Source organism: Galeopterus variegatus, unplaced genomic scaffold, assembly GCF_000696425.1.
Source record: "Galeopterus variegatus unplaced genomic scaffold, G_variegatus-3.0.2 Scaffold751, whole genome shotgun sequence".
NCBI lineage: Eukaryota > Metazoa > Chordata > Mammalia > Dermoptera > Cynocephalidae > Galeopterus > Galeopterus variegatus.
In genome coordinates this window covers 124,419-141,298 of record NW_007726862.1, presented here as the reverse complement: position 1 = coordinate 141,298, position 16,880 = coordinate 124,419, and the positions used below count along the sequence as shown (strand labels likewise).

The following is a 16,880-nucleotide window of genomic DNA, read 5'->3' as shown; positions in this document are numbered from 1 at the left end:
TGACAGCTTTTACAAAATGGACATATTCCTTGAAAGAATGTGGAGAAAAAGGAACTCTCATACATTGTTGGTGGGAATGCAAATGTTGCAACCCCTATGGAAAATGGTTTGGAGGTTCCTCAAACAGTTGCAGATAGATCTACCATATGACCCAGCTATCCCACTGCTGGGAATATATCCAAAGGAATGGAAATCATCAAGTCGAAGGTATACCTGTTTCCCAATGTTCATTGCAGCACTCTTCACAATAGCCAAGAGCTGGAATCAGCCCAAATGTCCATCATCGGATGAGTGGATACGGAAAATGTGGTATATCTACACAATGGAATAGTACTCAGCTATAAAAACGAAAGAAATACTGCCATTTGCAACAACATGGATGGACCTAGAGAGAATTATATTAAGTGAAACTAGTCAGGCACAGAAAGAGAAATACCACATGTTTTCACTTATTGGTGGGAGCTAAAAATAAATAAATAAATTCACACACACTCACACACAGACATAAAAACCGGGGGGGAGGGGGGAAGAAAACATAACAACTACAATTCCTTGAAGTTGGTAGGACAAGCAAACAGAAAGGACATTATTGGGTGGGAGTGGGGAGAGGGAGGAGGGAGGGAGGTTTCGGTAGTGGGCAACAATAATCAACCACATTGTATATTGACAAAATAAAATTTATTTTAAAAAAAAATGTTGAACAAGATTTATCTCGGACAATGGTCATTGCAGCATTATTTATATTAGTGAGAAATTATAGATAGAATAGAACTCCAATAATCAGAGGAAGAGACTATTTGCTTTCCACCTGGTGGACTATTATGAATTATTAAAAGTTTTTGCTATGAAAAGTTTCTAGTTCTTAGACTGTAATATTAAGTGGAGGGAGTACAATGATATGAAATTTTTAATTTCGGGTAGTGAAAAGAAATATACCATAATATTTCAAGTATTTATCTTTGGAAGTGTAGTAGATTTATGAGTGATTTAATTTTTTTATGTTTCTATGAATTTTCTAGTTTTTGTCAGTATATGCATATTATTTTTCTATGCATAAGAAAAAAAAAGTTATTGACACTGTTACACTTCTCTCTGTGTAACGGAGACGCAAATGGATTACTCAAAGCAACATCAATGCGTTGAGAAGCCCAGAGTGTCTGTATCCCACAGAAAATGGGAACAGCCCCTGTTCAAAGTTAGCTTCTGTTTTTTATTGTAAAGAGAAGGAAGTTTCACAAGAAAATTCAGTTTATTAAATCATTACAAAAGGACACAAGGACATGGGCAGCGTTACAAAAGTTATCTGAAATCTAGCTTAAGCAATGGAAACTAGTGACATCAGTAAAATTAACAATGTGATATTCCTAAGTACAATTTAGTGAATAGCTAAGTTGGTCAAACTGGCTCATTATCTAAAGTATAACCTTTCCTTAAGCAAAAGTTACATTCTTATGATAAAATCTAAGCACAATTGTCTCTAAAGTTTCTCCCAACAGACAGCTTGCCCCTAGCAAATATACTTTTTCACATCTTTTCCTTCTGCAATTCTTAAAATCTCTTAACAGTATCATTATGACAACCACCCGTTCGCTCTAAAATCATTAAAGTATACAATCCCATACCTAAGCAGTGATTAGAGTTCATTAGATGGGCTTTTGCCCTCTGGCTCTAGGCCGTTGCCTCCTACTCCAAGAGCTTTTGGCTCAATATGTATTTACCTAAAAACCCTATTCTAAAAATCAAATGAGAATCAACATTACTTAATTAGAATTGATTAAATGGGCTTTTGCCCTCTATCTGTAGACTTTGGTCTCTTATCCGAGGGCTTTTGCCCTATATGTATTTACCTAAAAGCCTTATTCTAAAATCAAATGAGAATCAAGATTTCTAACCCACTACATGCCATTGCCTTATATCACACTAAAACAGGAGGTAAAGGTCAGGTTAACTATGTTTTCTTCTCCTTTTTCTGTTTATTCAATTAGTGGCCACTAATATTTTACATTAAGCAAAATAAAATTTCTACTTTTGTATTGTAAGAATGGAGAAATTGCTCTATTTATAAATATACAAAGCACTTTTCTAGTTTAATGTATGTATAACCAAATTTTGGAATTATAGGTAGGGTACTCTAAATGTGCAACAGGAGCTGCTTACCTACCTCTAAGTATAGTCATGTTCCGCAAAACAATGTTTTGGTCAATGATGGACTGCATATATGATGGTGGTCCCATAAGATTGTAATGGCTATACCATATAGCCTAGGTGTGTAGTAGGCCATACCATCTAAGTTTGTGTAAGTACATTCCTGTGTTTTTTTGGTGGCCGGCCAGTATGGGGACCCAAACCCTTGACCTTGGTGTTAACAGCACCGTGCTCTACCGCATGTATCCAGCCAGCCCCGTGTAAGTACATTCTGTGATGTTTGCATAATGACAAAACAGTCTAATCACGCATTTCTCAGAACTATTCCTATTGTTAAGAGATGCATTACTGTAGTTGGTTGCTAATGATTAGTTGGGAGACAAGAAAAATAAAAGTCATAATAGTGAAGCAGTGGATGGCACTTATTAGTCATATCCTCTTTATCTAAAAAATGCTAAGGATACCATCTGTCTTCACCCATATGGCTAAAGTATTTTTGTGAGTATGTATGAAAGAAATGAATCAAGAAAGCACTTGGTAAACTGTAAAGTATTAAATATAAAAGGCTGTGTTTGAATAATGTCATAATGTATTATCTTTAACCATTTTTTATTTTGTTCTTTAATAGATTTCTCTGAAGAACTGTAACACACCTTTATTAAGAGCTTACTACGGTTCCTTGGAAGACCAGAGGTCTTTGCCACTCAACTGTTAATAAAATATTATATTATCCCTTTCTTCCTGATCATAACGGATTTTCAAGACTCTAGTACTCTATAGAACACTTACTTGAGTTTTGGCTAACAGAATTTTTAAACTATTCATTAAAATTGTAATTAAACATCTCATCTTATAAGTACAATAAATAAAGTAACAAAACATTGATAATTTGTGTTAATGGACAATTGGAATAGCATGAAAAATTGAAATCCATGTAGTTTTAATTTTATTTTAGCCATTCTCCATGGAAAAACTTGCAAATATAAAAATATATTCTTCTCTTTTATTAAATCGTGAAGGACCTAATATAATTAAAAAATAGTAGATATAACTATTGAATTAAATCTAAATACAGTTTAATTTTAATATTGTTAAATTATTAGCAATGCACCCTGGTTCTTGATGGAAAAGATTTATTATATATAAGAACTGTTATTTTATTTATTCAAGATTTATACTCTGTGTAAGGCCACAAACTGAAGTTAGTAATAAAACCAGCTTAATTAAAAATAAAATACAAATCAGAATTTTTAAAAAATGGTTAGGAAAATAGGTGTTACTAGATTTCTGACTTACATAATCACTGCACTTGCTCACTGATAATTGTGAGGTACCTGTTATACTATCTCACAATATATGTTTAGCTTCCCTTTCCCCTACTATGGGCAGAGACCATTAGTTATCTTTCTTTGAATTCCTGCACCTAACACAATGCTTGATACATGGTGTAGGTAAATGTTTATTGAGTGAATGAACATGAAGCCAGAATTTTTTAAAATTTTTAAATTTATTATTAGCATATTCATTCTTACAAATCATGATATTTCTTTATGCCCTTTGCCTGACCTATCACTTCCCAATCCCCCCTCCTTCCCCCGCCCCCGTCTCTAGTATCCCAAGTTATACGATCTAGTATCCCTAGGTTTGTTCTCTCCTTCTGAAAGTTCAATGTATTATTGTGGTCTTTTCTTTCTTTCTTTCCTCATTCCTTCCTTCTTCCCTCCTTCCTTCCCTCCCTCCCTTTCTTCCTAGCAGCCAGTTATGAGTGAGAACATGCAGTATTTTGGTTTCTTTGTCTGGCTTATTTCATGTAACATAATTTTCTCCAAGCTCATCCATGTTGCTGCAAATGGCAGAATTTCATTCTTTTTTATGGCTGAATAATATTCCATTCTGTATATATACCACATTTTCTTTATCCAGTCATCCATTGATGGACACTTAGGTTGGTTCCATATTTTGGCTATTGTAAGTAGAGCTGCAGTGAACATACGAGTGCAGGTATCTCTTCAACATGATGTTTGCATAATGACAAAACAGTCTAATAGAATCAAGATTTCTAACCCACTACATGCCATTGCCTTTGGATATATACCCAGTAGTGGGATTGCTTTATAGATATATTTTGTATTCATAGGCACAGTCAGTATGTATGATTTGGGAGATTATTAGCAGATGTAGAGTTTTTCTTGGGGGCCTCATAGTGTTTTAGACTAGTCCTGACTGATGAAATAGTTTAAAATTGACATAGTCACAGCTCTAACTTATGTGAATTTAAATATTTATTGCTTAATTATTTATTTAAAAATAACTTTCTACAAAAATTTGCTGTCATTAACTGTGATTCAAATTACAAATTAAAATAACTGTTTGGCTTATTTCCTATAATGTTCTTTTTTTTGCCTTAATGTTAGGTTTGTAATCATACTTGAAAAGATTAAAACAGTGATTAATGATGATGCAAGATACATGAAAGGATGCCTGAATATGAGGACTCAGAAGTGCTATGCAGTGAAGTCTAACATAAATGAATTTCTTGACATAGCTAGAAGAACATATACAGAAATTGTAGATGACATAGCAGGTAATTTGTTTATTTGAGCAAGTTTTTCTGTTTTTTAGGAATAAAACAAACTTTTTAGGACATGGTATGCTTTTTTTTTTACTGGTGATGTCTAGCCATGCATATTTTAAATTTATTTTTGTTACCAAAACAGATAAGGTTAACACACATTCAATTTAAGGAAACTTTTTTAAAAAATGAAGATGTCAAAGTATTATAATGTGTCTCTTCTTTTCTCCAAACCTAAATATAGAGTTACCTTCATACAACATAGTGTATAATTTACATAAAAAATGCAGGGCATTAATACTGAAAGGTTTCAGTGGAGGGAGAGATATTATTTTTATCTACAAGAGGTACCATTTGAGCCAGTCTTGTAATTCTTTTAACAAATATTTTTTGAGCTCCTACCACATGTAGACACTGTTCTGGGTATGGGGAATACATAGTGAATAAGACAAAATCCCTTTCCTCATGGAGCTTATAGTAGGGGAGGCAGACAATAAAGAAACAAACACACACAAGCATACATCTGTGTGTGTGTATATACATGTATATATGTGCTTTATGTACATGTATGTGTATTGATATACATGCATATGCCTGTATATCCATATTGATATATATCAATCATGTGTATCATATAATTTCACACGGATATAAAATTTATGAAGAAAAATACAGCAGGTTAGAGGGATCAGAGATTGATTAGGTGTGGAGGCATAGAGAATTGGAAGGTTTTTAGTACATGGAATAACCTAGAGAGGAATTCCATCCACTGGCAGTGATACAAGCCTAAGTAGAGAGGCACAGGGAAACTTCAAGGAATGAGTGAGGAAATCTGTTAGGGTGGAATAGGACATTTCCTTACAGAATCATTAAGAGATAAGATAAAATACGTAGACTAGGGACCAAAATTTAGTCTTTGCCGGCGAGGAGTTTGGATCTTTTTTCCAAGGAGAATGAAGAGGAGTGAAATTTATGAAGAAAATTATTGAATGAGTTTCGGTGGAGATATGGAGACAGGGAGACCAGTTTAAACTATTATAAGTTAGTAAAGTATTATTTAGAGTGATAACAATGTATATGAAAAGAAAAGAATGCAGAAGTTGAAGGAAGAATTGGTAGGAGTTAATAATTAAGTACGTATGGTAATTAAATAAGCACTTAATTAAGTGCTAATTGAGATTTCTAGCCTGAGAATAGTGGTGCCATTGAGAAAAGCAGGAAAATTAGGAGGAGGAACAGTTTTGAGTAATGTAGATGTTAGTTTTTTTCAAGTAATGTTCAAAGTATTAATGATCGTCAAGTTAGAAATATAAATTTAGAGCTTTGTAGTGAGTGTGATATTAATAGGGAGATTTGAATTGTTTTAGGAATTTTATATGATGAATCATTTCCTTTTTGTAATATTTTATTTTGTAAAATATGTTTTATAGAGGGAATTTCTCATTGTGATTTAATGATTGCAATAATTTATGTGATTGTTCTCTTTTTTAAAAACTGGAATGAATAACGTATCAATAACTCTAATATTCCTACCATAGAGAGTATAAAATTGTCTTCATTCTATGATTTCATTTTAATTTTTACAATTTCTTTTCCTTTAAAAATGCCTGTCAGAATGAGTACCTTTGTATTGTTTTGTTTTGCTTTTTTAAAAAATACATAATCACATCTTTCAGACATTAAAAATTTTTAGAATTTAAAAGAGTAACAAGATCTTCTATTTATGTATAAAATAACAAGAAAAAAGTCATGTGACTCTTTGAACAACTTCCTTAGTTTTGTTTTGCTTTTGTTTTTCTTGTTTCTTGTCACTAGGAATGATAGCACAGCTTGCAGAAAAATATAGTCTTCCTTTAAGGACAAGTTTTAGCTCTGCTCGAGGATTTTTCATCCAGATGACTACAGATTGTACAGCCCTACCCAGTGACCAACTTCCTTCAGAATTTATTAAGGTTCATTCTAGAGCAGTTAGGAAATTATTTTTCCTCATTTTGCAGAATTACATCTATATATTTTCAGACACTTGAGTTTTACATGCCGATTTCTGAATGTTCTGTTCATTGCTGCTGCTTCTACTCCTTCCCATTCACCTAACAGCTACACTAATCTGAGAGTGATTTAGAAACTTTTTTGGAGAAATACCAAACTCAGTGTTTCTCACAGTTCTAGGAGTTTGGTGTGAGAAAAAAAGGAATATGAAGAAAGTCTAGAAGGTATTTTTCATAAAAGAATTTAGGAAAATACTGCACCAACTCCTGTTTTAGGTAGTTCTCAAGGAGCATCTGCCTATTAATGGTTTTAAAAGTCCAGAAGTAAAGAAATCTGCTTACCTTTTGTTAGTCTAATATTTCCAAATCTTTGGCCATGGAGATACTTTTTTCTACATACATATTTACTCCTCCACAATATACCAGTTTGGGAAAATCTAACCCACTCTAATCTTTGCTTTCTCTGCTTCCAGAGAGTACCTCTTGACAAAAACAAACCATAAGTACTGTATTATCAAGTAATGAAGGAAGGATGAAGTGAAGAATGAGTTGAAATTCAGTAATGGGGTTGGAGATTGAGTTGAGTTTCAGATAGGGGGCAAGAGCTGAGACCGGTCAGAGATGGAGTGAGGGTCACTGATATCCATCATGCATTTTATTTGGTAATGAGATGCAGTGTTTTAACATTTCTACAAGGCCATTTTAAGACCTGTCAAAATAGTCATGTCAGGTAGACTAGGTTAAAAATATCCTGATTTATATATCCTTTGAAATGATATTCCTTTTATCTTTCACAAATATTATTTAGAACTTTCTTTATGATACTCTGTCTCAAAAATTAAAGTGATTATTCTAAATACCTATATTTCTGTTTAAAATCTGTATGTTTTATTTCATGGGAGTGTGCATGTATCTTGACATTTGTTTTTTCATTTCCTAGCAGATTTCTAAAGTGAAAAATTCTTACAGCTTTACATCAGCAGATTTAATTAAAATGAATGAAAGATGCCAAGAGTCTTTGCGAGAAATCTATCACATGACTTATATGTAAGAGCATTTGAAGTATCTGAATATTGAATTAAATTGTTTTAATTTGAGGAACTATGATAAATTTCATTAATTAACTTTTTGTCTGATTGCAGATAATTGTAGAATTGTGAATGTTAGCAAAGAAAGTCTATCATTGTGATTAGGATCACTGAGCCTCATGGAAGCTTCAGGGCAAGTGTAATTGCAAAACAACCCCCCAAAATGAAAAAAACCACCACTGTAACCAATACTTCTATAATATGCATTTCACCAATACTTCTATAGTATGCTAAGTTCGTGATGTAGAACTTAGCACACCATGGGTTTATTTTGGGCTTCATTCAGTTTATTATTTTCCTATGGTCTGTAAGCCTTCAATTTCTCATACTTTGATACTTCTATAGCAAGATCACAATATTGCCAATTCTTTTGCTGCTCATGAAACAGTAACAATACAGCTAGAAAGAAGAAGTAGAATATTTAGAATTGGTGGGCTGAGATAATATAGAGAAAGTTTAGGCTTTCAAAACAATTTCAGGACATGGATCACAGACATAATATATCGTAACTAGGGTTTATATTTATCCATGTAAAGGGAAAACTTTTGCAATATATCACATAAAACTCTGCCACATAAAAATTTAAATACTCATGTTATTCAGATGTGTGTGTGCGCGCATTTGAGAGAGAAAGGAGGAATGGGTGAGAGAAAATACATAATAGCTTTTGTGTTGAATTTGACATTTGCAAAAACACAAAATTATTAGCAGATGGGATCTGTCCGAGTACAGTGAAGGCTTGATTTGACTTGTATAAAGTATTTTTATTAATAAAAATTTATTTTCTTAATAAAAGCAGTCATTTCAAAAACATAGCATTAATACACCAGAAGATGGATTCTTTGCCACTAAGTTTCTGTGACCTTGAAGCTTAGTTTCCTCATCTTTAAAAAGGAGACAATTTAGGGCCGGCCCGGTGGCGCACTGGATAGTGCGCCGCTTGGGAAGCGCGGCGGCGCTCCCGCCCGAGGGTTCGGATCCCACATACAGACCGGTTCCCACTCACTGGCTGAGCGAGGCGTGGGAGCAACACCGAGGGTTGCGATCCCGTTGCCGGTCCCGGTCCGGTACGGGGGCAACACTGAGGGTTGCGATCCGTTGCCGGACACGGAAAAAAAAAAAAAAAAAAAAAAAAAAAAAGGAAACAATTTAAAGGTAGACTTTATCTGTATTGCACAACTCAACTGTGGATATTATTTTACCTCAGGCAGTGAATTTAATATTATTTGACAATTATACTGTGTCAATTTTTAAAAAGCATTATTACATGTCTTACCTAACATGTACTTTCAGGGTAGTGTGCAAACTGCTTAGTGAGATTTATGAATATATTCATTGCTTATATAAACTGTCTGACACTGTGTCGATGCTGGATATGCTGCTGTCATTTGCTCATGCTTGCACTCTTTCTGACTATGGTAAGTTACTTTCTTTGGAATAAACATGTTACTTAATGAAATTTGTATTCAAACAATTTTAAGTAACAATTATAAATGGTTTAAATTTCTTATTTGAAATACAGCCACTTGCCTATGGTCCTAGACTAAGACACAAAATGAAGAAAGTGAAATTACCCTCAAAATTTCTTTGAAAAGCCAAAAAGTTATCCACTCAGAAACTGGCAAATCAAAAAAAAAAAAAAAAAAAAAAAAAAAAAAAAAAAAAAAAACTGCAAGCAACTGTAAAGGTTCCCCAAATAAGAAAGACTGCAGAGCTGTCTTCTTGGTGAAAATGACAATAATCCGAATTTATAAAGTTCAAATCTGAATACTCATTAGGAGCAGTGTGATGAATACTAATAGGCACAGAGAAATGAATCTCAAAGTGAGCATATCCTCTAGCTCCTTAGATGTGAGCATACCAAGATCAGGAATTATGTCACTTATTTTTGTATCCCAAGTCTGTAAATAGGCCTTGAATATAAATGTTAAGTAATTTTCTAATGTTGAATGAATACTTCAAGTTAGCCCCTTGAAGTTTCTTATCCAACTTTTCACTAATAACTATACTTCAGTATGCAAATTTATAGAACTAGCATGTGATAATTATGGTTGAATAATTGTAGATTTAATAACATTAAAAACATTAGAATTTCTAGTTAAAATTAGCAGTAACATTTCCAAAATATTATATTAATATATTTTTATGGAAAATTATCTTACAAAGATATTTTTCATATTTCTTATTTCTTATGGAAATATTAGCTTTCCATTGGTATTTCATTGGCCAAAGTTTTTTAATCTTTTATATCTTCTTTGGGGTCAAAACCTTACTTTAGGGATCTGCTATTCTAATATTCTTTGTAGTTTGAACTACTAAGAAATTTAATATTACTTCATTTTATTTTGAGAGGAAGCATTCTGAAACTCCAAAGCTATAAATAATGAATTTTGGAAAATGCTTAAAAATTTTTTTCTAATCAACCTCATTTTTATAATGAATGTTTTCAAGTTTATCCATGCATTGTATTTAGAGGTCTCATTTCTTTTAGAGGCAGCATTTTAGTTTTCACTTGTTCTTCTACTCTCTTCCTCCTCCCTCCACCTTGGGTGGCATTTATAGAGATGTGATCATTATTTGTTTGTATAAATTAACAAATCTTTTGGCTCTGATATTCTCTACCCTCTGAAATTTTTTTTAAAGAAAATTTCTCCAAAGGATTAGGCAGAAAATTACTTTTTATTTGGTTTTATTCTGTGTTTATCCCTCATTTTAAAAGCTAAGTATGTCAAATTTGGAGTATTGTTTATGGGAGGGTAAGTAAATGTGCAATTCTATAGTATCTATAATCAATTATTATTCTAAAAGTATTATCAGTGGCGCCTGGGTTCTTTTTTACTACCTACAAATCTAAAAATTTTATCAACTGTTTTGGAACCCAGGACGGTGACAAGGAACTAAATTCTAGAGTTCTCTGGAAGTGAATAAAAGTATGTAGTGATTAGAGTGTGTCCATTATAATTTAGAGGGATTTAGGTAGGGATTTATGATAATACCTTTATGTTATTGTCCTAAATTGACCTAGTAAAATCACGAAGGTACACACAGTACATACAGTCCACAAAATCTTTAGATATAAATGTATTAATCTTTCAAAACCATTTCATTTTTTTCTCCAGTTCGGCCAGAGTTTACTGATACTTTAGCAATCAAACAGGGATGGCATCCTATTCTTGAAAAAATATCTGTGGAAAAACCTGTTGCCAACAATACCTATATTACAGAAGGGAGTAATTTCTTGATCATAACTGGACCAAACATGAGTGGGAAATCCACATATTTAAAACAGATTGCTCTTTGTCAGATTATGGCCCAGATTGGTAAGTTATGGCTTTACGTTATAGTTACCAATTCTGCTTATTTTCAAAATTTTTGTGTCTGATGTTTGTAGGTCCAGATGCCTAACTAACCCAAGAACAGTTTGGAGCAGATTCTCTTACCTAAGAGGATAATAGTGTGTCTAGTATGTAGACCATAACATTTACTATTTGGTATCTATTAAGCTCCATCCATTAAAAATTTTGTGGGTGCTGTAGATTAGATGTTCCTCCCAACCTAATTGAAGCTTAAATCCCCCTGTAACTGCTGAGGGTGTAAAATCCGATTATAATTGAAAGGTGGGGCCTTGAAGAGATGATTAGATTGCAGGACCATGCTATAGTGAATGCATTAGCAGTGGAGGTCAGAGGTGTGGTTCTGGGGGCTTTAAAAGGAGAGTGCATGAGAAAGTTAGTCTCCGCTCTCTCTGTGCCACCATTTCACAATGTGATGATCTGCTGTCACTGAAATCATCCCCAAAGAAAGCTGTCACCATATGTGTTCCCTGGACTTCCAACCTCCCAGCCTCAGAAACTGTAAGCAATAAATTTCATTTTTTGTATAAATCACCCAGTTCTGTGTATTTTTACAAGCAACAGAAATGTACTAATACAGTGGGACATTATGGAAATAGAAACTTTCTTACTATAACTATTAATGTTGTATCACTTATTACTAACTTGAATTATATAATTATTTCAGTTTCAAAAACAAACTTTGTTGTGAGAATAAGTGAAATGAATAGGATAAGCTGCTGCTTTTAATAACCCACGTGAGATTTTTCCAAAATTATATCATTGGGCAGAGAAAACATTTTTCTTAATTTGAGGGATGCCAATAACTTGGCTACAGGCATTAATATATTACACATACGCACGTGCCCACATGCATGTCACTGCATAAATGACTGCCACTAGCCTAACATTGTCACATATTTCTTGATGTGGAGGCACAACTTAACTCATGTCTGTAAACTGGGTTTTTTTGAGGACTGTATATGAATCAGAGATGAGCTGCTTAGCCTAAATGCAGTGGTTTTCAATCAGGGGTGGTGTTGGTCCCCCATTTACAAACCCTGGAATTTGGCAATATCTAGAGACATTTTTGTTTGTCACAGCTGAGGGGAGTGTAGAGTCCAGGAATGCTGCTAAACATCCTACACTGCATAGTACAGCTCCCTCCTTCTCCTCCACCACTGATCAACACATAAACATTTATTGAGCTCAACATCTTAGTAGTGTCATGGGTGAGAAACTCTGGTGTTATGTAATGGATTTTAAGGAGAACACAGCAATAACAACATTGGTGATACAATGTAAACTCACCCTCAGTAATGGGAAAGAAAATTGGAGATGAATAAATGAATGAAGAGTAAATATTTTATTGACTTTAAAGTTTATTGGAATTAAAAGGACATCTTAGGTAATTTCTCTCCCATTATAAGAATAGTACCTGATTCAGGGATTGGCTGGTTAGCTCAGTTGGTTAGAGCACAGCCTTCTAACAACAACGTCACAGGTTCGGATCCCTGTACCAGCCAGCTACCAAATAAATAAATAAATAAATAAATAAATAAATAAATAAATAAATAAGCAAATACTGTCTGATTCAGATGTGACATAATACTCCTATTTGAATAGCTAGGCATTCTGTTCTTTAAAAAATAAGCTGTCCAGTTGTCGGACAGCTCTAATTGTTAGAGCATTCATTATGCTGAATTGAAATCTGACTTCCTATAATATCTACTCATTAGTCCTAGTTCTTCTGTGTATCACAGAATAATCTGGTCTTTATTCATGATAATTGTTCTTCAAATACTTGAAGGTAATTAATCTCCTTCTCTTGTCACTGCTCATCTTAAACATCAAAAACACCTAAAAGTATATATATGTATATCTCATATAACCTGACCATAAAGGAAACTGTGGGACTTGAAAGGCATGGAAGTTAAGAACATGGACTTTGGAGGAAGATGTAGCTTGTTCACTTAACAGCTGTGCAATCTTAGGCAAATTACTTAACTTCTTTAAGCCTTAGTTTCCTATCTGCAAATAAAGATTACAGGAGTACCTACTTCTAAGAATTGTTGTAAGGACTAAGTGAAATAATGTATGTAAAATGCTATGAATTTAAAGAGGAGGTATGAGAATGAAGGAATCTTTCCAGGCAGAAGAAAGAGCATGTTCTAAAGCACAGAATCAAAAAATAGTATGATGTGCCCAAGGAACTACAAACAGTCCAGAGGCTTTGTAGTTCCTTTGCTTTGTAGAGCAAGGAGTGACTGAAAGAAGTGGTGACATACAAAGTTGGAGAGATGGGCAGGAGTTAATCATGAAGGGTCTTAGGAACTTAGCTGAGGAGATTGAACTTTATTCAGCAGCAGTCTGTAGGGAGCTATTGAAGAAATTTAGCAAGAGAATGGCATGATCAGATAAGACTATTTTTTTTTTTTGTCTTTTTCATGACCGGTAAGGGGATCGCAACCCTTGGCTTGGTGTCTCCCACACCGCGCTCAGCCAGTGAGCGCACCGGCCAGTCCTATATAGGATCCAAACCCGCTGCGGGAGCGTTGCTGTGCTCCCAACGCTGCACTCTCCCGAGTGCGCCACGGGGCCGGCCCCAGATTTGACTTTTGATAGACCACTCTGGCTGGTGTATAGATGAGAACCAGACCCAAAGGAGAACACCACCCAGGAGGCTTCTGTAATAATCTAGACAAGAAATGTTGAGAATCTTTTTGGTGGAGGTTAAGAGGAGAAAATACAAACAGGTATCAATTAATAATATACAAGGGTACTTCAAAAAGTTTGTGGAAAGATTCATATTATCTTTTTTTTTTTTTTTTTTTGTCTTTTTGTCTTTTTCCGTGTCCGGCAACGGATCGCAACCCTCAGTGTTGCCCCCATACCGGACCAGGGACCGACAACGGGATCGCAACCCTTGGCGCTGCCCCCGCGCCTCGCTCAGCCAGTGAGCGGGAACCGGTCTGTATGTGGGATCCAAACCCTCGGGTGGGAGCGCCGCCGCGCTTCCCAAGCGGCGCACTTATCTAGTGCGCCACTGGGCCGGCCCATATTATCTTTTAATTCTACTTTTCCACAAACTTTTTGAAGAACCCTTGTATGCTGTATTCTAGACTTAGCACTTTCACATTTATTATCCCATTTAATCCTTCTGAAAACCCCGCAAGAACGTTGTATTTAAGAAATCACCAAGTTCTGCTTTCTGAGTATAGGGCTTATGTCTGTTTTATTCACCCCAACACACAGTAAGCCTTCAATAAATGTTGGTTGAATGTCTATGAAGTAAGGAAAGTAAGGCTCAAAGACTTGCCCAAGATCACCCAGTATCAGTCCTTTGCTTCAGTCTACTCCACTTGCCCTAATAGCTGATACTGAGTGTTCACTATGCCAGGCACTGTTCTACGTACCTTATGTGTATTATCGTAATACAAGTATTAATTATCTAAGTAATACTAATGAAAACCTAGTAAGTAAGTATTATCATTAACTCCGTGTTATGGATATGTAAATCAAAGCATTGAGAACTAATTTGTCCAAGATCATGTAGTTTATAAGAGGCAGTGCCAGGATTCAAACCTGGGCAGCTTGACTCTAGAATCCTTGCTCTAAATTAACAAACTGTCCCACCCTTCTGCACAGTCGTAATAAAGTAGTAAGTTATTCCTGATATCTTGGAGAAATGGAAAGACTTTGTTTTTGTTTTGAGCCAAACAGTTCTGATTAACATTCTGGCTCCATCACTTCACTTTTTTATTTTCAGAGAACATTTATCATGAGATTATTTAATGTGTCAGAAGCTACTCTAGGGACCAAAGTTAGAGGAGGCAGCTGGAGCAGGTGAGAAGGAGTTTTCTTTTCGGAACTTACTTTATGGGAGTAGTCTCTAGATATTTGAGTTGTTGAAAACATGAATCTTGTTACTTGTGAACACTGACTGACAACAGTGATGTGAGGCCTGGTTGTCTACTTGGACCAAAGACTTCACTGGCCAGGTTTTTTATTGTATTTCTGATTCCAAGAGAAAAATTATCCAAGTTTTCAGTGTTGGGCAGACTCCTGGGTCACTCTTGCCACCACCAGATGGACTTTGGACTTCCCAGCCTCAGAAACTATGGCGGAATAGATGGTACCTAGCATCACTCTCTCCCACAAATCAACCAAATTGCAGCTATAAAAACATAACATCAAGTGCATACGGAACGGGGAGATGTCCAGCGGGGGAGGCAGAAGCTCTGTGGAGACTACAAGCCCTGCGGGGCCACCATCGCACGATCCAGCAGGTAGGCTTCACCACTACCACCTGACTCCATCACCAGCCCGGCCCAGTGTGCACAGAGTGGGGAGATATCTGGCAGGGGAGGCAGAGGCTCCGCAGAAACCACACACCCTGGGGGGCCGCCACTGCATGATCCAGCAGGTAGGCTTCAACGCAGGCACCCGGCTCCATTCACAGCCCAGCCTAGTGGGCATGGAGCAGGGTGACATCCGGCAGGGGAGGTGGGAACTCTGCAAGACCACACCACCGCCGCATGATCCAGCAACCCAGCCCAGTGTGTGCAGAGTGGGGAGATATCCAGTGGGGGAAGCAGAAGCTCCACAGAGACCACACACCCTGTGGGGGGGCTGCCACTGCGTGATCCAGCTGCAGGTAGGCTTAACCACCGCCACCCGGCTCCATCCCAAGCCCAGCCCAATGCGCATGGAGCAGGGAGACATCCAGCAGGGGAAGGGGAAGCTCCCCAGAGACCACACGTTCTGCGGTGCCTCCATGCATTCCAGCAGCCCGGCCCAGTGCGTGCGGAACAGGGAGACATCCAGCATAGCAGAGACCACACACCCTGCGGTACCGCCCCGAGACCCAGCAGTGTGGCCAAGTCCAAGCTGAACAGAGAGGTGGCTCCCCGGAGAGGCCCAAGATCTGAGGCAACCACACACGCAAGGCACTAGAGGCCAACTGAGCAGTCACTGAGGTAGCCATACCAGATTGGTAACCCCAGAAACATCTTAGTCAGATAATAGTGTCAAACCTATGGACTGTGAAACCCCCTGCCACAATGAATAAACATCAAAGAAAAGATACCAGAAATACGAGAAATCAAGAAAGTACACCACCAAAGGATAATAACTCTCAAGCTCTACATCCCATAGAAGAAGAAGCCCTTGAAATGACTGACAAGGAATTTCGAGTGATAATTCTAAGGAAACTGAATGAGATACAAGAAAACTCAGCTAGACATCATGATGAAATGAGGAAAAGTATACAGGACCTGAAAGAAGAAATGTACAAGGAAATCAATGCCCTGAGAAAAGAAATGTAGCAGAACTTGCTGAACTGAAGAATTTATTTAGCGAAATAAAAAACACAATGGAGAGTTTAACTAGCAGACTTGAGGAAGATGAAGAGAGAAATTCTGAAATTGAAGATGGGCTATTTGAAATAACACAGCAGAAAAAAAAAAGAAAAAAGAATCAAAGGCATTGAAGAAAATCTGAGAGAGATATCAGACAACCTTAAGTGCTCAAATGTCCAAGTCATGGGTATTCCAGAAGGGGAGGAAAAAGGAGATTGCACTGAAAACATATTCAACAAAATAGTGGCAGAAAACTTACAAGGTCCCCAGAGACCACACGTTCTGCGGTGCCTCCATGCATTCCAGCAGCCCGGCCCAGTGCGTGCAGAACAGGGAGACATCCAGCATAGGAGGTGAAAGCTCAGCAGAGACCACACACCCTGCGGTACCGCCCC

At 36.4% G+C, this 16,880-nt stretch overlaps 1 protein-coding gene across 1 annotated transcript in view; it reads left to right on the top strand.

Moving 5' to 3' along the window:
- Positions 1-16,880, top strand: part of MSH4 (mutS homolog 4) — a 118,953-nt gene that overhangs the window by 69,195 nt on the left and 32,878 nt on the right. Inside the window, exons 10-15 of the mRNA XM_008572061.1 lie at positions 2,774-2,838; positions 4,560-4,729; positions 6,533-6,669; positions 7,649-7,752; positions 9,087-9,211; positions 10,913-11,113. Coding sequence (XP_008570283.1) covers positions 2,774-2,838; positions 4,560-4,729; positions 6,533-6,669; positions 7,649-7,752; positions 9,087-9,211; positions 10,913-11,113 — 802 coding nt within the window. The remainder of the gene's footprint in view (positions 1-2,773; positions 2,839-4,559; positions 4,730-6,532; positions 6,670-7,648; positions 7,753-9,086; positions 9,212-10,912; positions 11,114-16,880) is intronic.